This window comes from Haemaphysalis longicornis, unplaced genomic scaffold (genome assembly GCF_048455015.1).
Source record: "Haemaphysalis longicornis isolate Haplotype H1 unplaced genomic scaffold, Haemaphysalis longicornis Haplotype H1 scaffold_5, whole genome shotgun sequence".
Lineage (NCBI taxonomy): Eukaryota > Metazoa > Arthropoda > Arachnida > Ixodida > Ixodidae > Haemaphysalis > Haemaphysalis longicornis.
In genome coordinates this window covers 159,044,898-159,064,775 of record NW_027526385.1, presented here as the reverse complement: position 1 = coordinate 159,064,775, position 19,878 = coordinate 159,044,898, and the positions used below count along the sequence as shown (strand labels likewise).

The window sequence follows — 19,878 nt, the reverse complement described above, 5'->3', positions numbered from 1 at the left end:
CTTTCCGTTCACTCCGCCGGATACTGCCTCCTCTTTCGATTGCAATCATTTTGACGCGACTTTTAAATTCTTCCCATACGACGCAGTAGCTTTCTGGTACTGCTGACAACGTTTTCGCTATTTCACTTTGTACGCTTTTCACGAACTCGCCATCCTCGAGCAACCGTTCATTAAATTTCCATAGCTCCCAATTGAACTTTGCACTTTCTTTTTTCCTGCCTAACGTAAACAACACAAGGCTGTGGTCCGTAAAATATACGTGTTTTACGTCATAGCTATTGCATGACGGCACCAGTTCAATGGACACGTATGCTCTATCTAGTCTAGCATTGCTCTCGCGTTGGAAGTGAGTGAATTTACACACAGTTCCGGGTGTAAACACAGAACCCACGTCTTCGATTTGACACTCCTGGGTCAGTCGACTAAGCAGGTTGGCACTCCTATCCCGCACAGGCACGTTTGTAGAGCGATCGTGTGCAGAACATACACAGTTGAAATCCCCCAGTATCACAATCAATCGATCACACTTGAGATAACCTTCAAGCTGCTCAAAAAAGTTTGCACGCTCGTTCGAATTGTTTGGAGCATAGACACATATGAACCTCCAACTTAAGCCACTGAACAAAACATCAGCAACAACCAAACGACCACTTTCGCATGCCAACACGGCTTCGATTTGCATATCCAAGCTGTTCCTAAACAAAAGGGCGCACCCCCCCGATGTACCAGCCGCGTGACACACACAAACATTGTAACGTCCTGTAAACGGTTGCACCATTCGATCGGCCTGCTCTTGTGTTGCTACTTTAGTCTCTTGTAAAGCCAATACGTCTAGCCCTTCCTCAAGAGACAGGCGGCTCAACTGGTACTGTCGGCGCCTCGCTGATAGACCGCGCACATTCAATGTCGCGACCCGTAGGGCTTCCGTAATCGTCACTGGCATTACGAGTTACGAGCGAGCCAATTTGAACTGCGCATACCTTGCAGTTGATAGCGGTGCGTACATCCGTGCTCTGGCTTGGCGACACAAGGATTCACTATCACTGTTGTGAAGGGGCTTTCTTTTTTTTTTTTTCCACATTGGTCCACCATACTCGTGGGGTAGTACACTGCTGCACGTCCACACAACCAGCGTCGGGAGCTGCCCACTGTCAGGAGTCTGAGTTCCGCCTACTTCCCACGATTTTTGCACTGTGAATGCGGTGTTGCAGCGAGTTTCCTGTCGGCGTTGACGTTGGGCTTTACGTGAAGCGACGAACGCCTCACGTAAAGGCGCAACCACATGCGACGTTTTGGTCGCGTTTGGAGACCGTCCGCGGCGACGCGCGTTCAGCGCGCGCCACCAAATACACAGCAGCGCGCTCGGAGCGCCGGTGTCTGCGCATCCCAGATTTTCGGTCCGTTTTCGGCGTCTGCGCCGGATGTTGCTGTCCTCAATTTCCGGTCCCCCTCCGCACGCAACATGGCGGCTCTTTATTTGGCGGCTCTTTAGCACTTTATTTAATAGAACATCAATTTAACGAGTTTTGTTTGTTGAAGTTTTGATTATACTTCAGTTTATTAAGAATGACTTAAACAGAACGATGCTGCCTTTACCAAAGTAAGTCTGGCAACTTGGATCGGAGAAGCGCTCTTCGCGCGTCTCATGTGGTTGCTCGCCCTCTCCAACGCCCGTTTCGCGTCGGCGCCAGGCGCCGCAGACGGTTGCAAGACGCGGCCAAAACGTTGCATGTGGTTGCGCCTTAAGGCTCCTTCGCAGTCGTCTGTTCGCTGACGTTGACGGCCCTTGTGCCCGCAGTGTCTTTTCTTTCTTTACGCGGCCGCTTTGAAGCTGCTTCGTCGTCGCCCTCCTCGTCACTCCTCTTGACCTTGACGTCACCTTTTCCCGGCTCTTCAGCCTGGATATGCATGTCATCTTCATCTTCAGGGGCATGCGCTGCTTCAGTAGCTGCCGCTTTTGATTGCCCTGGTTCGTCTTGTCCTTGCATTGCCTCGACGTCGCGCTCGATGTTGTCCGCCTCAGTGGGCGTCTCATCCCTCTTCGCATTGTCGCCATCCACCGTGGCGACGTCTTCCGCCTCCGCCTCATCCATTACGAACTCGGACATATCCTCGTGCCCCCCGGGTCCAGCTACGTTAGCGTAAGTGCGTACGCAGTTGGACTCGTCGTGGCCGAAGCGACGACAAAGTCCACAACGCGGTACGCGACACTCGCGACGCACATGCCCGGTGGTGTGACAGCGAAGACACTTAGGCGCCCTTCCCGGCACCACGACGAGGGCCTGTTCTCCGGCTATTCGAAGCTGATGGGGAAGGTCCTCCACTGTATCACCAGCCTTCAGCTGCAACGTTACCAATCGAGTCGTCGATCCCTTGTCGACGACGCCGTGAACGCGCCAGCGCTCTCTTGTCACGTTAGTCACTTTGCCGTACGGGGCCAGGGCGACGCGCACTTCTTCGTCGGTCACGCCGTACAACACCCAGTGAATTTTGATCCTTACGTCCTGGTTCGTCGGGTCGATAATCAAGCAGCGCCGGCCTTTCACTTTCATTTCCGTGATAGCGAGGATTTTCTTCACCGCTTCAGCGTTCTTGAATGTGACAGCCCACACGTGATTCATTTGATACGCCCCCAGAGCGATAACGTCCGGGAGCAGTGCCAAATGACCGAGCGCGTCACGAAAATCCTCAACTCTGTAAGGCCTGGCATCAACGTCACCGTGCAAAAAAACTGTATTAACTACTGTACGACCTGTAGGAAGACTTGGCAGCATGACTCGATAACCTTCGTTGTCCGAAGCAGAAACCCTGGAACCGCGGCCCTCAAGGGCCGCAAAACTTGCTCCGGCGGAGCTTTCCATCGTGCGTCCGCTCTCGGCGGTGGCCGGAAGTGGAATCACCAACTGAGCTAGCGGGCGGGACACTTTCCCTTGGATTCCAGTGTTGCATCCGAGCCTGTGTTCGGACCTGGGTTTAGCGAAAACAAATTGCAGAACGCGAAAACAAATAGCGAAAACAAATTGCATCGCGTTATTAGCACGACGCTCTAACCAACTGAGCTAGCGGGCCGGACACTTTCCCTTGGATTCCAGTGTTGCATCCGAGCCTGTGTTCGGACCTGGGTTTAGCGAAAACAAATTGCAGAACGCGAAAACAAATAGCGAAAACAAATTGCATCGCGTTATTAGCACGACGCTCTAACCAACTGAGCTAGCGGGCCGGACACTTTCCCTTGGATTCCAGTGTTGCATCCGAGCCTGTGTTCGGACCTGGGTTTAGAGAAAAACAAATTGCAGAACGCGTGGCGAGTGCAAAACGTCTTATCGGGGGGTATGTACTTGGCAGGCGATGCCTCCTCTCACGGCCCTGAAAGCGCCACGAGGGAAAAGCATGGTTTTCGAATAAAAAAATCCTGGCCCGCGCAGGGATCGAACCTACGACCTTCGCGTTATTAGCACGGCGCTCTAACCAACTGAGCTAGCGGGCCGGACACTTTCCCTTCGATTCCAGTGTTGCATCCGAGCCTGTGTTCGGACCTGGGTTTAGCGAAAACAAATTGCAGAACGCGAAAACAAATAGCGAAAACAAATTGCATCGCGTTATTAGCACGACGCTCTAACCAACTGAGCTAGCGGGCCGGACACTTTCCCTTGGATTCCAGTGTTGCATCCGAGCCTGTGTTCGGACCCGGATTTAGAGAAAAACAAATTGCAGAACGCGTGGCGAGTGCAAAACGTCTTATCGGGGGGTATGTACTTGGCAGGCGATGCCTCCTCTCACGGCCCTGAAAGCGCCACGAGGGAAAAGCATGGTTTTCGAATAAAAAAATCCTGGCCCGCGCAGGGATCGAACCTACGACCTTCGCGTTATTAGCACGGCGCTCTAACCAACTGAGCTAGCGGGCCGGACACTTTCCCTTGGATTCCAGTGTTGCATCCGAGCCTGTGTTCGGACCCGGATTTAGCGAAAAACAAATTGCAGAACGCGTGGCGAGTGCAAAACGTCTTATCGGGGGGTATGTACTTGGCAGGCGATGCCTCCTCTCACGGCCCTGAAAGCGCCACGAGGGAAAAGCATGGTTTTCGAATAAAAAAATCCTGGCCCGCGCAGGGATCGAACCTACGACCTTCGCGTTATTAGAACGACGCTCTAACCAACTGAGCTAGCGGGCCGGACACTTTCCCTTGGATTCCAGTGTTGCATCCGAGCCTGTGTTCGGACCTGGGTTTAGCGAAAACAAATTGCAGAACGCGTGGCGAGTGCAAAACGTCTTATCGGGGGGTATGTACTTGGCAGGCGATGCCTCCTCTCACGGCCCTGAAAGCGCCACGAGGGAAAAGCATGGTTTTCGAATAAAAAAATCCTGGCCCGCGCAGGGATCGAACCTACGACCTTCGCGTTATTAGAACGACGCTCTAACCAACTGAGCTAGCGGGCCGGACACTTTCCCTTGGATTCCAGTGTTGCATCCGAGCCTGTGTTCGGACCTGGGTTTAGCGAAAACAAATTGCAGAACGCGTGGCGAGTGCAAAACGTCTTATCGGGGGGTATGTACTTGGCAGGCGATGCCTCCTCTCACGGCCCTGAAAGCGCCACGAGGGAAAAGCATGGTTTTCGAATAAAAAAATCCTGGCCCGCGCAGGGATCGAACCTACGACCTTCGCGTTATTAGAACGACGCTCTAACCAACTGAGCTAGCGGGCCGGACACTTTCCCTTGGATTCCAGTGTTGCATCCGAGCCTGTGTTCGGACCTGGGTTTAGCGAAAACAAATTGCAGAACGCGTGGCGAGTGCAAAACGTCTTATCGGGGGGTATGTACTTGGCAGGCGATGCCTCCTCTCACGGCCCTGAAAGCGCCACAAGGGAAAAGCATGGTTTTCGAATAAAAAAATCCTGGCCCGCGCAGGGATCGAACCTACGACCTTCGCGTTATTAGCACGACGCTCTAACCAACTGAGCTAGCGGGCCGGACACTTTCCCTTGGATTCCAGTGTTGCATCCGAGCCTGTGTTCGGACCCGGGTTTAGCGAAAACAAATTGCAGAACGCGTGGCGAGTGCAAAACGTCTTATCGGGGGGTATGTACTTGGCAGGCGATGCCTCCTCTCACGGCCCTGAAAGCGCCACGAGGGAAAAGCATGGTTTTCGAATAAAAAAATCCTGGCCCGCGCAGGGATCGAACCTACGACCTTCGCGTTATTAGCACGACGCTCTACCCAACTGAGGTAGCGGGCCGGACACTTTCCCTTGGATTCCAGTGTTGCATCCGAGCCTGTGTTCGGACCCGGGTTTAGCGAAAACAAATTGCAGAACGCGTGGCGAGTGCAAAACGTCTTATCGGGGGGTATGTACTTGGCAGGCGATGCCTCCTCTCACGGCCCTGAAAGCGCCACGAGGGAAAAGCATGGTTTTCGAATAAAAAAATCCTGGCCCGCGCAGGGATCGAACCTACGACCTTCGCGTTATTAGCACGACGCTCTAACCAACTGAGCTAGCGGGCCGGACACTTTCCCTTGGATTCCAGTGTTGCATCCGAGCCTGTGTTCGGACCTGGGTTTAGCGAAAACAAATTGCAGAACGCGTGGCGAGTGCAAAACGTCTTATCGGGGGGTATGTACTTGGCAGGCGATGCCTCCTCTCACGGCCCTGAAAGCGCCACGAGGGAAAAGCATGGTTTTCGAATAAAAAAATCCTGGCCCGCGCAGGGATCGAACCTACGACCTTCGCGTTATTAGCACGACGCTCTAACCAACTGAGCTAGCGGGCCGGACACTTTCCCTTGGATTCCAGTGTTGCATCCGAGCCTGTGTTCGGACCTGGGTTTAGCGAAAACAAATTGCAGAACGCGTGGCGAGTGCAAAACGTCTTATCGGGGGGTATGTACTTGGCAGGCGATGCCTCCTCTCGCGGCCCTGAAAGCGCCACGAGGGAAAAGCATGGTTTTCGAATAAAAAAATCCTGGCCCGCGCAGGGATCGAACCTACGACCTTCGCGTTATTAGCACGACGCTCTAACCAACTGAGCTAGCGGGCCGGACACTTTCCCTTGGATTCCAGTGTTGCATCCGAGCCTGTGTTCGGACCTGGGTTTAGCGAAAACAAATTGCAGAACGCGTGGCGAGTGCAAAACGTCTTATCGGGGGGTATGTACTTGGCAGGCGATGCCTCCTCTCACGGCCCTGAAAGAGCCACGAGGGAAAAGCATGGTTTTCGAATAAAAAAATCCTGGCCCGCGCAGGGATCGAACCTACGACCTTCGCGTTATTAGCACGACGCTCTAACCAACTGAGCTAGCGGGCCGGACACTTTCCCTTGGTTTCCAGTGTTGCATCCGAGCCTGTGTTCGGACCTGGGTTTAGCGAAAACAAATTGCAGAACGCGTGGCGAGTGCAAAACGTCTTATCGGGGGTATGTACTTGGCAGGCGATGCCTCCTCTCACGGCCCTGAAAGAGCCACGAGGGAAAAGCATGGTTTTCGAATAAAAAAATCCTGGCCCGCGCAGGGATCGAACCTACGACCTTCGCGTTATTAGAACGACGCTCTAACCAACTGAGCTAGCGGGCCGGACACTTTCCCTTGGATTCCAGTGTTGCATCCGAGCCTGTGTTCGGACCTGGGTTTAGCGAAAACAAATTGCAGAACGCGTGGCGAGTGCAAAACGTCTTATCGGGGGGTATGTACTTGGCAGGCGATGCCTCCTCTCACGGCCCTGAAAGCGCCACGAGGGAAAAGCATGGTTTTCGAATAAAAAAATCCTGGCCCGCGCAGGGATCGAACCTACGACCTTCGCGTTATTAGCACGACGCTCTAACCAACTGAGCTAGCGGGCCGGACACTTTCCCTTGGTTTCCAGTGTTGCATCCGAGCCTGTGTTCGGACCCGGGTTTAGCGAAAACAAATTGCAGAACGCGTGGCGAGTGCAAAACGTCTTATCGGGGGGTATGTACTTGGCAGGCGATGCCTCCTCTCACGGCCCTGAAAGAGCCACGAGGGAAAAGCATGGTTTTCGAATAAAAAAATCCTGGCCCGCGCAGGGATCGAACCTACGACCTTCGCGTTATTAGAACGACGCTCTAACCAACTGAGCTAGCGGGCCGGACACTTTCCCTTGGATTCCAGTGTTGCATCCGAGCCTGTGTTCGGACCTGGGTTTAGCGAAAACAAATTGCAGAACGCGTGGCGAGTGCAAAACGTCTTATCGGGGGGTATGTACTTGGCAGGCGATGCCTCCTCTCACGGCCCTGAAAGCGCCACGAGGGAAAAGCATGGTTTTCGAATAAAAAAATCCTGGCCCGCGCAGGGATCGAACCTACGACCTTCGCGTTATTAGCACGACGCTCTAACCAACTGAGCTAGCGGGCCGGACACTTTCCCTTGGATTCCAGTGTTGCATCCGAGCCTGTGTTCGGACCTGGGTTTAGCGAAAACAAATTGCAGAACGCGTGGCGAGTGCAAAACGTCTTATCGGGGGGTATGTACTTGGCAGGCGATGCCTCCTCTCGCGGCCCTGAAAGCGCCACGAGGGAAAAGCATGGTTTTCGAATAAAAAAATCCTGGCCCGCGCAGGGATCGAACCTACGACCTTCGCGTTATTAGCACGACGCTCTAACCAACTGAGCTAGCGGGCCGGACACTTTCCCTTGGATTCCAGTGTTGCATCCGAGCCTGTGTTCGGACCTGGGTTTAGCGAAAACAAATTGCAGAACGCGTGGCGAGTGCAAAACGTCTTATCGGGGGGTATGTACTTGGCAGGCGATGCCTCCTCTCACGGCCCTGAAAGAGCCACGAGGGAAAAGCATGGTTTTCGAATAAAAAAATCCTGGCCCGCGCAGGGATCGAACCTACGACCTTCGCGTTATTAGCACGACGCTCTAACCAACTGAGCTAGCGGGCCGGACACTTTCCCTTGGTTTCCAGTGTTGCATCCGAGCCTGTGTTCGGACCTGGGTTTAGCGAAAACAAATTGCAGAACGCGTGGCGAGTGCAAAACGTCTTATCGGGGGTATGTACTTGGCAGGCGATGCCTCCTCTCACGGCCCTGAAAGAGCCACGAGGGAAAAGCATGGTTTTCGAATAAAAAAATCCTGGCCCGCGCAGGGATCGAACCTACGACCTTCGCGTTATTAGAACGACGCTCTAACCAACTGAGCTAGCGGGCCGGACACTTTCCCTTGGATTCCAGTGTTGCATCCGAGCCTGTGTTCGGACCTGGGTTTAGCGAAAACAAATTGCAGAACGCGTGGCGAGTGCAAAACGTCTTATCGGGGGGTATGTACTTGGCAGGCGATGCCTCCTCTCACGGCCCTGAAAGCGCCACGAGGGAAAAGCATGGTTTTCGAATAAAAAAATCCTGGCCCGCGCAGGGATCGAACCTACGACCTTCGCGTTATTAGCACGACGCTCTAACCAACTGAGCTAGCGGGCCGGACACTTTCCCTTGGTTTCCAGTGTTGCATCCGAGCCTGTGTTCGGACCCGGGTTTAGCGAAAACAAATTGCAGAACGCGTGGCGAGTGCAAAACGTCTTATCGGGGGGTATGTACTTGGCAGGCGATGCCTCCTCTCACGGCCCTGAAAGAGCCACGAGGGAAAAGCATGGTTTTCGAATAAAAAAATCCTGGCCCGCGCAGGGATCGAACCTACGACCTTCGCGTTATTAGAACGACGCTCTAACCAACTGAGCTAGCGGGCCGGACACTTTCCCTTGGATTCCAGTGTTGCATCCGAGCCTGTGTTCGGACCTGGGTTTAGCGAAAACAAATTGCAGAACGCGTGGCGAGTGCAAAACGTCTTATCGGGGGGTATGTACTTGGCAGGCGATGCCTCCTCTCACGGCCCTGAAAGCGCCACGAGGGAAAAGCATGGTTTTCGAATAAAAAAATCCTGGCCCGCGCAGGGATCGCACCTACGACCTTCGCGTTATTAGCACGACGCTCTAACCAACCGAGCTAGCGGGCCGGACACTTTCCCTTGGATTCCAGTGTTGCATCCGAGCCTGTGTTCGGACCTGGGTTTAGCGAAAACAAATTGCAGAACGCGTGGCGAGTGCAAAACGTCTTATCGGGGGGTATGTACTTGGCAGGCGATGCCTCCTCTCACGGCCCTGAAAGAGCCACGAGGGAAAAGCATGGTTTTCGAATAAAAAAATCCTGGCCCACGCAGGGATCGAACCTACGACCTTCGCGTTATTAGCACGACGCTCTAACCAACTGAGCTAGCGGGCCGGACACTTTCCCTTGGATTCCAGTGTTGCATCCGAGCCTGTGTTCGGACCTGGGTTTAGCGAAAACAAATAGTAGAACGCGTGGCGAGTGCAAAACGTCTTATCGGGGGGTATGTACTTGGCAGGCGATGCCTCCTCTCACGGTCCTGAAAGAGCCACGAGGGAAAAGCATGGTTTTCGAATAAAAAAATCCTGGCCCGCGCAGGGATCGAACCTACGACCTTCGCGTTATTAGCACGACGCTCTAACCAACTGAGCTAGCGGGCCGGACACTTTCCCTTGGATTCCAGTGTTGCATCCGAGCCTGTGTTCGGACCTGGGTTTAGCGAAAACAAATTGCAGAACGCGTGGCGAGTGCAAAACGTCTTATCGGGGGGTATGTACTTGGCAGGCGATGCCTCCTCTCACGGCCCTGAAAGAGCCACGAGGGAAAAGCATGGTTTTCGAATAAAAAAATCCTGGCCCGCGCAGGGATCGAACCTACGACTTTCGCGTTATTAGCACGACGCTCTAACCAACTGAGCTAGCGGGCCGGACACTTTCCCTTGGATTCCAGTGTTGCATCCGAGCCTGTGTTCGGACCTGGGTTTAGCGAAAACAAATAGTAGAACGCGTGGCGAGTGCAAAACGTCTTATCGGGGGGTATGTACTTGGCAGGCGATGCCTCCTCTCACGGCCCTGAAAGCGCCACGAGGGAAAAGCATGGTTTTCGAATAAAAAAATCCTGGCCGGCGCAGAGATCGAACCTACGACCTTCGCGTTATTAGCACGACGCTCTAACCAACTGAGCTAGCGGGCCGGACACTTTCCCTTGGATTCCAGTGTTGCATCCGAGCCTGTGTTCGGACCTGGGTTTAGCGAAAACAAATTGCAGAACGCGTGGCGAGTGCAAAACGTCTTATCGGGGGGTATGTACTTGGCAGGCGATGCCTCCTCTCACGGCCCTGAAAGCGCCACGAGGGAAAAGCATGGTTTTCGAATAAAAAAATCCTGGCCCGCGCAGGGATCGAACCTACGACCTTCGCGTTATTAGCACGACACTCTAACCAACTGAGCTAGCGGGCCGGACACTTTCCCTTGGATTCCAGTGTTGCATCCGAGCCTGTGTTCGGACCTGGGTTTAGCGAAAACAAATTGCAGAACGCGTGGCGAGTGCAAAACGTCTTATCGGGGGGTATGTACTTGGCAGGCGATGCCTCCTCTCACGGCCCTGAAAGCGCCACGAGGAAAAAGCATGGTTTTCGAATAAAAAAATCCTGGCCCGCGCAGGGATCGAACCTACGACCTTCGCGTTATTAGCACGACGCTCTAACCAACTGAGCTAGCGGGCCGGACACTTTCCCTTGGATTCCAGTGTTGCATCCGAGCCTGTGTTCGGACCTGGGTTTAGCGAAAACAAATAGTAGATCGTGTGGCGAGTGCAAAATATCTTGGCGGGTGTGTACTGCAGAGGCGGCGCTTCCTAACTGAAAACTCATTTAAGCAAAAATGTCGGGGGTCACCACTGCCCAATATACGCTGGCAAGAATGTACGTGCTAAAGCGATGTCTGGTTTAAAGTTAGGTAGCCCTTTCGTTGTATCGACGTGCTATGCACGCTCTTTTCTACCCCTCCCTTTCTTTATCTCCAGTCCGTCCAACTCCCTCTCCTCCCTTCTTTCCGTATATATTTACGCTTGTTCGTTTGTGGGTTTTATATTCTTGAAAAATAAATTTTTCAAGCTGATGATTGGAGCAAAATGTTTTTTTTTTGTAAGGCCCTAAATTCTCGATTTTTCAACTTAAATCTACCGATGTACTACGTAACAGACCGTTTATTTTACCAGAAGATATCAAGATCTTTTTGACTCTAATGCGTTAAAATCGGTGTTTAGTTCAAGCTGGTAATCGGGGAAACATAAGGGTTTTCTAACAAATGGTCTCTGAAACTTGGCATTTGTTCCGAAATAAATAACTACTGATGATAGTACAGGGCAACGATAAGTTCTAAGAAATGAAACATTTTATTCGCGAAAAGCTGGTAATCGACGCATCCTTGCTTGCATACATTATCATCTGCATGCGCAACATATCTGTCTCCATTCGAGACCTGTCCGACTGTTGAAGGTCAACAAGGTCAATGCAGCATTTGCCAGCCTGAAGTAGCAACCGACAGAGTCAGGCGATTAGTAAACTAGTTCGAAAGCTGGTCATGTGGCTTTCTTCCAGCAAGTACTGGTTGGGAACGGCAGAGTCAGCACATGACTGTGCAGATCGCTACTTTGAAAATATCAATTCCGGGAGAAATCGGCCGGGTTTAACCCGATTCTCCTCTAACCATGTTAGTGGTCTAAAAATTGGGTAAAATTGGGTTTCACCCGTAAACGAACAACTCTATATTTCCTGTCCTTCCATTATTCACCCCCCCTCCCCCCTTCACCACTGTTACACGTCCCCTTGCCTCCTCTGCTCCAAATGCAATCCCTACTCCCATTCCTCACAAACCTCTCACCACCCCCGCTGTTTCATTTCTGCAAAACCCTCTCACAATCCCACCTTCCCTCCCCTACATATCTCCCCCTACATCCGGTACTCCCTCTCCCGCTCTTTGCTCCCTCATCGGCAGCGGCGGTGGCATATGGTGCGGTTGGGCTAAAGACTGTTTCTGTCGCCTATTGCAGTTCCTGACTTCTCGCCTGGTGTTCCAAAAGCCCGAATGGATTTTCGCTGCCTGTGCCTGTAACCGGTCAGCGTGCGTACAGCCTATCTCCGAGGTGCGCAAGCCGATATCGACGCAATTCTACAACCAGGGGCGGTATTCTCGAGTTGTGTCCCTTTTGCGTCCCTTTCAAAAGTGTCCCTTTTGGCAAGCCCTGATTGGCTGAAAGCAAACAACCGGAAGTGACGTAACGCAAACGCGGCAAACCTACAGCCAACGCTCACTGCTTAATCGGAAGTACGGCACGATGAAAGGGGCGCAAAAGAGACGTTTTCAAAAGGGACAGTTACGAGAATACCGCCCCAGGCCCCTGCTGCTGGCGCCGCTACGCTGCTGTTTTCTGCAAGTTATCTTGCTGTCATCGCCACGCCCACTTCTGTTCACATCGGCAGCGGCGGTGGCATGGTGCGGTTGGGCTAAAGACTGTTTCTGTCGCCTATTGCAGGTTGTGCTTCCTTCCTTTCATTTGACCTTTCGTCTATGTTCTGCTCCCGCCGCTGCCGAGCGTGCAACACTGTGTGTTTTGCTGTATATCGTATCCTTTGTATTTCTCAATGAGCGACAAAGTGTGTGCAGCATGTTCAAAAAAGTTCTCAGCTGAAGGTCGCTTTATGCAGTGCTCAACACGTGATTCTTTACTTCACCTGGGAAAATGTTCAGGGGTGACTGAAGCGGCAACCAAAAACAAAGCTGAAACTTTCTTTCAGTCATGGCAGTGCTCATCATGCTATGCAAATCGACTTAGGAGTGTGGGCAACGGGAAGGATAATTGCAACCTTCAGATATCCATCAAATCTTGTCCGCGATAAATGCCAAACTAGATTAATTAGATAACCTCGCAGAAAAGGTTGATGGAATTGAGAAGGCTATCTCGTTAATGTCAGACAAATATGATGAAGTGCCAGGCACGATGCAGAACTAAAGGAACTCGGCAGGCGAATTGAAGCTGTGGAAGCCCGTGAGGGTAGTGCTGATGCCCAGCAGCTCAAACTTGAGGTGAATGACCTGGAATGGCGAAGCAGGCGCCACAACTTGGTCATAGATGGTGTACAGTTTTCAGAAAATGAACACATGCTTTCCAAAGTCAACGCAGTTGGACGCATGGTGGAACTTCCCAACGTGAGCATGAATGAATTAGAGGCTTTACATAGGCTACCGTCGAAACAAGAAAAAGTCCCGGGGATACTCATTCGCTTCGCTCAGCTGCAGCAGAAAGAAAACTGGCTCCAAGAATGCAAAAAGTTGAGAAACTTGCAATGCAATGTGTCGGTCACTGAGAACCTTAATCAACGAAATAGGCTTCTGCTATTCACTGCCAAGAAATGGGCGAAAAAAAATGGGTTGGAATACGCCTGGCACAGCAACGGAAAAGTGCTTGTGCGAAGGGCTAGTAAGGAAACCATACATGTCATCCGTGTGGAAAGTGACCTGGCAAAGCTTGTCTCGTAAATTCGTTATAATTGCTGTATAATTGAAACGAAATTCATTTAGGAACTCATCAAAAACTGCTTCTTTGCCTCTAGTAGATTGGATATTAATATGCAAAACTGATAGGGCTGAGTTTTTTGCAGCGAACTCATTCAAATCACTCGGTTTAGAGTAACCATTCATATCGGTTTTGGGTTGATTTCTACATTAATATCACCAAGACCTGGCTTCACGATCATGAATGTTTTGTTGTCAACAAGTACCAATCTTTTTACCTGAATCGAGCCGATCGAGGAGGAGAAGGAGTTGGTTTATTAATACTCGAATGTATGCACTGTGAAAGAGAAAATCAAGCATTTGCGGTAACAGCCAACTAGGAAATCCTTTCTGTGCGCACTGGAACTACCCTATTTGTTGTGGTTTATCGCCCTCCTGATGGAAACCTTGATGAATTTTTAGCCTATCTGGAGACCGTTTTTGAATTTGCTGATTCTTGGGGTCATACTGTTTTTATGGGAGGTGATTTCAACATTAACATGGGTGAAAACTCTTCTCGACGCACGCGCATGCTGACGCTATTAGAATCTCATTTTATGCAAAATGTAATCAACCTACCTACGCGTGTGACTCCCATGTCAGCAACAATACTTGACCTGTTAATTGGGAGCAAATCAACTCTACTTAGCAGGGGTTATTGATAGTTCCCTCAGTGTCCACCTCCCTGTTTTTGCTATTTGCAGCAACGCTGCCCAGCGCACGAACGGTAAAACACTGACACAAAATAAAATTCAACAAATAAATAGCTATACGCTTGAAACATTCAGGAATGCTATAATCAGGTGTGACTGGGAGTCTGTGCGCAACTATACAAATGCTGACAATGCATTTCATTTCTTCTTAGAAAAGTTCCTGCTAATTTACAAAAACTGCTTCCCATACAAGACGTTCACAACACCTAAACGAGCTCGTAAGCCATGGGTCACCTCTTATATCTTTAAAATGATATCTGAGAAAAACAAACTGTACAGGGTATTCCTTAGGAGTCGTAACACAGCTGATTTCAAGACTTTTAAACGACACCGTAACAAAATAAATGCTATGCTAAAGAAAGCGAAAAACAACTAGTACATAAACCTGTTCAACGGCATCACAGATCAAAAAATTATTTGGAATAGAGTAAACACCCACACTACTCTGCAACAAACATTCCCGTGTACCCAGCAGTCTGGTTATTGATAACAAAAAAAATCACTGGAAAACAACTAGCTGACAAATTCAACGATTACTTTGTTTCGCTTGTTGATAGTGAACATGACCCCACTGCTCTCGACTACATAGATAACCATGAGTCGAATTCCCTTTTTCTCACTTCGTGTGATGAAATGGAGGTTCAGTCAGCTTTCGACCGCATGAAAATCAGTAAATGCGAAGACGCATTCGGTATCAAAATGCAACCAGTTATTTACGTCATAGACATTATTTGCCCTATCTTAACTTACATTTACAACTTAGCTCTCGAAACCGGTGTATTTCCTGTCGAAATGAAGAAGGCCAGAGTAGTTGTTCTGCACAAAGGAGGTCCTAAGGACGTCCTTAATAATTATAGGCCAATATCTATTTGCCGGTATTTTCCAAGAGCTTGCAACGTATTATTTTTGTACGGCTATCCGATTTCTTTAAAAAATACAATGTTTTAACAACTAAACAGTTTGGATTCAGGCAACATTCTTCTACCGAACTAGCACTGCTACGACAAAAAGAACTCATACTTACTAACATCGAGAACAAATTGATCACATTAGGGATATTTGTCTAAAGCATTTGACACAATGAATCATCGCACTCTTTTAAAACTTTCAGCCTATAGAATCAGAAATAATATGCTAAATTTAATTTCTAATTATATCAGTAATCGCGTGCAGTGTGTCACAATTGAAAGTTTTCAATCTGCCTTCAAATCTGTTAAACATGGGGTTCCTCAGGGAAGTTTGTTAGGTCCTTTACTCTTTAACATATATATTAACGATCTCATACGAATAGATAAAGAAGTTGAATACGTAATGTACGCGGATGATACAAGCTTATTTTTAACTGGAGAGGACGTAAATAGCTTAGTGGGAAAAGCCAACTTAGTCCTAGCTAAACTGCACACACGGTCTATCAGAAATGCTCTTTTTGGTCAACTCAGCCAAAACAAAAGCCATATTCTTTAGAGCCAAAAACACCACTTATGACCTAAGAAGTACCCTCTCACTGGGGACTAATGAAATACAAATAACCAATGTAGTTAAATCTCTGGGCGTTTACTTTAGTGAGTTTATGCTGTGGGATGCTCATTTCGAGCACCTGCAGACTAAACTATCTCGCCCAGTCGGAATACTTAGGAAGTTGCGACACATGCTGCCGGTTAAAACAAAACTTCTTTTGTACTTTGCATTATTTGAGTCAAATATAAGATACTGCAATTTAATCTGGGGTAGCTCCACTGCAACCAATATTAGTAAACTTTCGGTGTTACAGAACGGGGCATTGAAAGCAATAGCAAACGCACCAAGTATATCTTCTTCCCGCAACTTGTACTCAAAATATAACATAATTAAACTTACTTCTGTCTATGATTTCCGCCTGCTTCAACTGTATAAATCATTATCCGAACGTCGAGCGCCTCTTCTTGAGGAAACAATTATTTTACAAAAGAACACGCACTCCCATCAAACACGTCACCATGAACGCTGGTACGTGCCTCGCCCACGGACTAATTATGGATTTCAAACGCTAAATTATGCGCTGCCTACTCCGCTTAACCGATTTGGTCTCCCCAATTCTTGTGATCGTTTGCCGTCTTACCAACAGATAAAAACTTTCTTTTTATAAGATGCTTTCAGTGTATGTATTACTTTGGTTGCCTATCGTTTAGTAGTTCACATGTCTTCTTGTTAACCCTGCCTCTTCCATTCTCTTTGCCATGTCTTTGATACCACTTGTGTTGGATATATTTCTGTTCAATTCTTATGTAAGAATATTTTTTAATGGTACAAGAGCTATGTATAAGTATTCAACTGTATTTGATTACATCAAAAAGCTGCATTGCTGTTTTGTTTCTTGCTACATACCCTTGTTGCCGACGTAGCTCAGGGGAAGGGAACGTTGTCAAGCCGCTAAGCTGCGGCTTTTTTTCCCTCCTCCTCAGCCATGTAATTTACATGTCTCAAATAAACTTGAAACTTGACTTGACATGATGCACGAAATTCTGAATTCTTGGGTTGATGGCCCATTCAATGCTTCCACATACAAAACACATTTTGCACATGCCTACAATGATGTTACTCGTAAACACAGCAGACCCATTGCCATTTCTTCACTGGCAACAGGCTAAAATGATAAAGGAACCCCTTCTCGGAGACAATCTGGCATAAAGAACTTGCTCCAGCGGTAGGTCGTTGGCGTCGGTGCTGTGCCTTCCATTGGTAAAGCCCAAGCGTCGTCTCACAGTGTTTTATGACGAATACTTGGGCATCATTGCCTGTTAGCTTGAACATCCACCTGGAATTGGTGAATGTGATATAGATCCCTTCTTGGTGAAACCAGTGATCATTAGAGATTGAAACAAGCTCAAAGGAACAATGAACGCCTCACTACAGGAACTTTACAGAGAAGGCGCTGAGACTTGATATGCTCGTAGAGAGAGACAAGACACTGTACACCTTGCAAAAGCCCAACAGTTTCTCCACTACCTATTTAGTTTCTGAAGCCTTACAGCTCTGTAAGTGCCAAGAACGTTTCACTGCGTCTGGGAGATACCAATAAGATTGGTAGTTCCTCATGTTGCATTTCAAACAGAGGTATCAGCATTCATGATTTCTAAACATGTCAGGGGTTTTACATACCAAAGCTGCACTTGGGATATGCAACTCACCGTAGTGGAGGGCTCTGGATTATTTTGACCTGGGGATGTTCAGCATATGTTCAAATTGCTACACACTTGTATTCAACCTCCATTCGAAGAGTGGCTGCCGCAGCTGGGATTGAACGCACAACCTTAGGTTCAGCAGCACTTCATGGTTTCTAGTTCAGCAGCTAGTTTTTGTGGCAAACTCTGTTTGGGGCTCACTAGTACACAGCAAGTTCTGATAACTAGTTTACTGGGCATCGTTTTATAAAACTAGGCTGCTTTAGCTGGACCAGACCAAGTTAACGTGAAGTAAGTTGTGCTGGCATGATCGCAAGCTTCATATAAACAAAACCGAAGTGACCATGTATTACCACTCCTTTTGACTTGGCTGATCAGGGTGTCTAGCAAATTGCCTAATTCAATAATTACTTTTCTTTTTTTTTCTATGGCCATTTTAGTCGAAATTCCCTGACCTATACAACAGGCACCATTCTGTGGAAATGGTCAGTGAAGCATATAAAAAGCGTATAGAAAAGACATTCTATCGTAGGGAAAAACACATTTATTGCAAGTGCCCTACTTCTCAAAATGCACTTTGAATAACTTCAGTTTGCTCGTTCAGCTTGAGGTTTGCATGCCTTCAGTTACGGCTTCAGAGAGTTTATTTCATCTTGCAGGATAGAAGCTTCAAGTTGCGCTTCAGCCAGCACCTTTTGCTTTTTTTCTTGATTTTCCTGGCTCGACATGCGACGTGAACCACATGGTGCGTTTCTGCACGTGATTCGGGCACGTCGGCGATGCGCGTGCAATTTTTGGACGCCCGCGTCGACGATTCGCGCGCGCGCGGCAGCTTCTGTCTCGCTAGGAAAATGACGCGCGTCGCGCGCGGCAGTGGACTGTGGGAGTAGAGTGAACTAGAATACCAAGTATTCTAGTTCACTCTACTAGAGTGAACTAGAATACGTGGGAGGAGCCTGATGGCATGCACCAATGGGGAGCCGCGCGCCTCATGGCGGCAGTTTCGAAGTGCTAGAGACAGTCGGCTGGCTCCACCAGAGATGTTTAGGTAAAGTGAACTAGAATACAGTCGAACACGGATATATCGAACTCCAAAGGGATTGCGAAATAGTTCGATATATGAAAAATTTGATATAAAGAATATGGGCTCTGAGACCTCACCTGTGGCGGACGACCACTTACCGATTGGCGCATTCAAGAATGACAACTAATTCCGAACTAAAGACGCAACAGGATGCTTTATTTGCGTGAAAAGAAATCGCTGATCTTGGCCTGCGTCTTCATCCTGTACATGGAATTAAAGACGCTGGTCTCAATATTCTCGAGGCTATCCAGGTGTGACAGCCCAGTTCCCCCCATGTCGCCGCAACTACGCAGAATCAAGCTAAACGCAGCCGCCAGTTCATAGGGGGAGTACGATCGTGTAGCCGCATCCTCGTCCGGACGATCTTCGCCACTCGAGCTATCAGCCTGGGTTCCTGCAACCGCAGCTACGATATCTTCGTCACCGACGCTCGCAACAGCCTAAACATTGCTGTCAGTGTTCACGAAGGCGCCGGCAGACAGTCCGGCTGGAACAGCAGCCGGGAAAAGGGACGACAGCTCGCGAAACGTTTCGTCCATGCCCTATTCGTCGTCGTCGCCGTCTTCGCAAGCTTCCGAATGTTCGGCCGTCACGAAGCCTGCCTTCCGGAAGCAGTTGGCCACGCTCTGCTTTACGCTGTTCCAGGCGCCCGTCATCATGTGTATGGGCCCCAGCTGGTCAACTTTAAGCTCGGTGCCCACGCGGAGGTTCATCAAAAGCCTATCGAGGAGTCGCCTCCTGTACCCAACCTTGAACGACTTAGTCGAGCGGTCGAGCGGCTGCAGCCTGGCTGTTGTGTTCGGAGGCAGAAACTTGAGCTCGATGTTGTCGCGCTCGCAGGTGGTTTGGTTGGCCGAGCAGTTATCCATGAGAAGGCAAGCGTGACACTCCGACGCCCCGGCTTCTGTCCCTGTTGGGTTTCGGCGAAGGCACTAAGCGACCGCGGAAATCGGGGGTGCAGCGACTGCCGAAGACCACCTTCCGGCTCGGGCGGTGTTCGATATACCAAATGTCGGGAAAAATACCGTTCGATATAAACGTACGAATTCCTATACTTTTACACAGAATTTTCAAGGGGATAATTCATGATTTCGATATAGACACTAATTCGATATACCCGTGTTCGATATATCCGTGTTCGACTGTACTTAGTTCACTCTAGTTTAGGCTTACCACCCCTGCAGGTATTGCATGGGCGCTTTCACTAGCGGCGCGGATGATGTTTGATAGTACCGTTTTCGCCCACATTATAAGCTCCTTCACTGCAGAAGCAACTTCGTGCATGCCTTGTGCGGCATTTTAGAGAGCGCTTAGACACGGTCGCTCGAACTTCGCGGTAGAAGCCGCCGCCATGTTGCCGCCGCCGGCAGCACCGCGCGCAGCGTGCGGGTGATTCCGCGGCAGCGGCAGCGCGCCTGTGACGTGCGCGGCGCGTTTTCGCGAGCAGAAAACGCCGCATGCGGTTCATGCTCCTTTTTGATTATGGAATTCTGGCTCCTGATGCCATAATAAGAAAGAAGTTCTTTCAAGATTAGT

General features: G+C 49.6%; 1 protein-coding gene and 27 non-coding genes across 28 annotated transcripts; all 28 read right to left on the bottom strand.

Moving 5' to 3' along the window:
* Positions 1-1,742: 1,742 nt before the first annotated feature.
* LOC144139982 (uncharacterized) lies at positions 1,743-2,875 on the bottom strand. The gene has a single exon (XM_077672198.1). It carries the CDS (start codon positions 2,859-2,861, stop codon positions 1,743-1,745), a length of 1,119 nt encoding a protein of 372 aa, XP_077528324.1. The 5' UTR covers positions 2,862-2,875.
* Positions 2,876-3,413: 538 nt separating this feature from the next.
* On the bottom strand, positions 3,414-3,487 carry Trnai-aau (transfer RNA isoleucine (anticodon AAU)). The gene has a single exon. It is a non-coding gene; the product is annotated as a tRNA-Ile (tRNA).
* Positions 3,488-3,831: 344 nt separating this feature from the next.
* Positions 3,832-3,905, bottom strand: Trnai-aau (transfer RNA isoleucine (anticodon AAU)). Its single transcript has one exon. It is a non-coding gene; the product is annotated as a tRNA-Ile (tRNA).
* A 193-nt stretch (positions 3,906-4,098) lies between these two features.
* Positions 4,099-4,172, bottom strand: Trnai-aau (transfer RNA isoleucine (anticodon AAU)). Its single transcript has one exon. It is a non-coding gene; the product is annotated as a tRNA-Ile (tRNA).
* A 192-nt stretch (positions 4,173-4,364) lies between these two features.
* Positions 4,365-4,438, bottom strand: Trnai-aau (transfer RNA isoleucine (anticodon AAU)). Its single transcript has one exon. It is a non-coding gene; the product is annotated as a tRNA-Ile (tRNA).
* Positions 4,439-4,630: 192 nt separating this feature from the next.
* On the bottom strand, positions 4,631-4,704 carry Trnai-aau (transfer RNA isoleucine (anticodon AAU)). The gene has a single exon. It is a non-coding gene; the product is annotated as a tRNA-Ile (tRNA).
* A 192-nt stretch (positions 4,705-4,896) lies between these two features.
* Trnai-aau (transfer RNA isoleucine (anticodon AAU)) lies at positions 4,897-4,970 on the bottom strand. The gene has a single exon. It is a non-coding gene; the product is annotated as a tRNA-Ile (tRNA).
* A 192-nt stretch (positions 4,971-5,162) lies between these two features.
* Trnai-aau (transfer RNA isoleucine (anticodon AAU)) lies at positions 5,163-5,236 on the bottom strand. Its single transcript has one exon. It is a non-coding gene; the product is annotated as a tRNA-Ile (tRNA).
* A 192-nt stretch (positions 5,237-5,428) lies between these two features.
* On the bottom strand, positions 5,429-5,502 carry Trnai-aau (transfer RNA isoleucine (anticodon AAU)). The gene has a single exon. It is a non-coding gene; the product is annotated as a tRNA-Ile (tRNA).
* Positions 5,503-5,694: 192 nt separating this feature from the next.
* Positions 5,695-5,768, bottom strand: Trnai-aau (transfer RNA isoleucine (anticodon AAU)). Its single transcript has one exon. It is a non-coding gene; the product is annotated as a tRNA-Ile (tRNA).
* Positions 5,769-5,960: 192 nt separating this feature from the next.
* On the bottom strand, positions 5,961-6,034 carry Trnai-aau (transfer RNA isoleucine (anticodon AAU)). Its single transcript has one exon. It is a non-coding gene; the product is annotated as a tRNA-Ile (tRNA).
* A 192-nt stretch (positions 6,035-6,226) lies between these two features.
* Positions 6,227-6,300, bottom strand: Trnai-aau (transfer RNA isoleucine (anticodon AAU)). Its single transcript has one exon. It is a non-coding gene; the product is annotated as a tRNA-Ile (tRNA).
* A 191-nt stretch (positions 6,301-6,491) lies between these two features.
* On the bottom strand, positions 6,492-6,565 carry Trnai-aau (transfer RNA isoleucine (anticodon AAU)). The gene has a single exon. It is a non-coding gene; the product is annotated as a tRNA-Ile (tRNA).
* A 192-nt stretch (positions 6,566-6,757) lies between these two features.
* On the bottom strand, positions 6,758-6,831 carry Trnai-aau (transfer RNA isoleucine (anticodon AAU)). Its single transcript has one exon. It is a non-coding gene; the product is annotated as a tRNA-Ile (tRNA).
* A 192-nt stretch (positions 6,832-7,023) lies between these two features.
* Positions 7,024-7,097, bottom strand: Trnai-aau (transfer RNA isoleucine (anticodon AAU)). The gene has a single exon. It is a non-coding gene; the product is annotated as a tRNA-Ile (tRNA).
* A 192-nt stretch (positions 7,098-7,289) lies between these two features.
* On the bottom strand, positions 7,290-7,363 carry Trnai-aau (transfer RNA isoleucine (anticodon AAU)). The gene has a single exon. It is a non-coding gene; the product is annotated as a tRNA-Ile (tRNA).
* A 192-nt stretch (positions 7,364-7,555) lies between these two features.
* Trnai-aau (transfer RNA isoleucine (anticodon AAU)) lies at positions 7,556-7,629 on the bottom strand. Its single transcript has one exon. It is a non-coding gene; the product is annotated as a tRNA-Ile (tRNA).
* Positions 7,630-7,821: 192 nt separating this feature from the next.
* On the bottom strand, positions 7,822-7,895 carry Trnai-aau (transfer RNA isoleucine (anticodon AAU)). The gene has a single exon. It is a non-coding gene; the product is annotated as a tRNA-Ile (tRNA).
* A 191-nt stretch (positions 7,896-8,086) lies between these two features.
* Trnai-aau (transfer RNA isoleucine (anticodon AAU)) lies at positions 8,087-8,160 on the bottom strand. Its single transcript has one exon. It is a non-coding gene; the product is annotated as a tRNA-Ile (tRNA).
* A 192-nt stretch (positions 8,161-8,352) lies between these two features.
* Positions 8,353-8,426, bottom strand: Trnai-aau (transfer RNA isoleucine (anticodon AAU)). The gene has a single exon. It is a non-coding gene; the product is annotated as a tRNA-Ile (tRNA).
* A 192-nt stretch (positions 8,427-8,618) lies between these two features.
* Positions 8,619-8,692, bottom strand: Trnai-aau (transfer RNA isoleucine (anticodon AAU)). The gene has a single exon. It is a non-coding gene; the product is annotated as a tRNA-Ile (tRNA).
* Positions 8,693-8,884: 192 nt separating this feature from the next.
* On the bottom strand, positions 8,885-8,958 carry Trnai-aau (transfer RNA isoleucine (anticodon AAU)). Its single transcript has one exon. It is a non-coding gene; the product is annotated as a tRNA-Ile (tRNA).
* A 192-nt stretch (positions 8,959-9,150) lies between these two features.
* On the bottom strand, positions 9,151-9,224 carry Trnai-aau (transfer RNA isoleucine (anticodon AAU)). Its single transcript has one exon. It is a non-coding gene; the product is annotated as a tRNA-Ile (tRNA).
* Positions 9,225-9,416: 192 nt separating this feature from the next.
* Trnai-aau (transfer RNA isoleucine (anticodon AAU)) lies at positions 9,417-9,490 on the bottom strand. Its single transcript has one exon. It is a non-coding gene; the product is annotated as a tRNA-Ile (tRNA).
* Positions 9,491-9,682: 192 nt separating this feature from the next.
* Positions 9,683-9,756, bottom strand: Trnai-aau (transfer RNA isoleucine (anticodon AAU)). The gene has a single exon. It is a non-coding gene; the product is annotated as a tRNA-Ile (tRNA).
* A 192-nt stretch (positions 9,757-9,948) lies between these two features.
* Trnai-aau (transfer RNA isoleucine (anticodon AAU)) lies at positions 9,949-10,022 on the bottom strand. The gene has a single exon. It is a non-coding gene; the product is annotated as a tRNA-Ile (tRNA).
* Positions 10,023-10,214: 192 nt separating this feature from the next.
* Trnai-aau (transfer RNA isoleucine (anticodon AAU)) lies at positions 10,215-10,288 on the bottom strand. Its single transcript has one exon. It is a non-coding gene; the product is annotated as a tRNA-Ile (tRNA).
* A 192-nt stretch (positions 10,289-10,480) lies between these two features.
* On the bottom strand, positions 10,481-10,554 carry Trnai-aau (transfer RNA isoleucine (anticodon AAU)). Its single transcript has one exon. It is a non-coding gene; the product is annotated as a tRNA-Ile (tRNA).
* Positions 10,555-19,878: the final 9,324 nt, after the last annotated feature.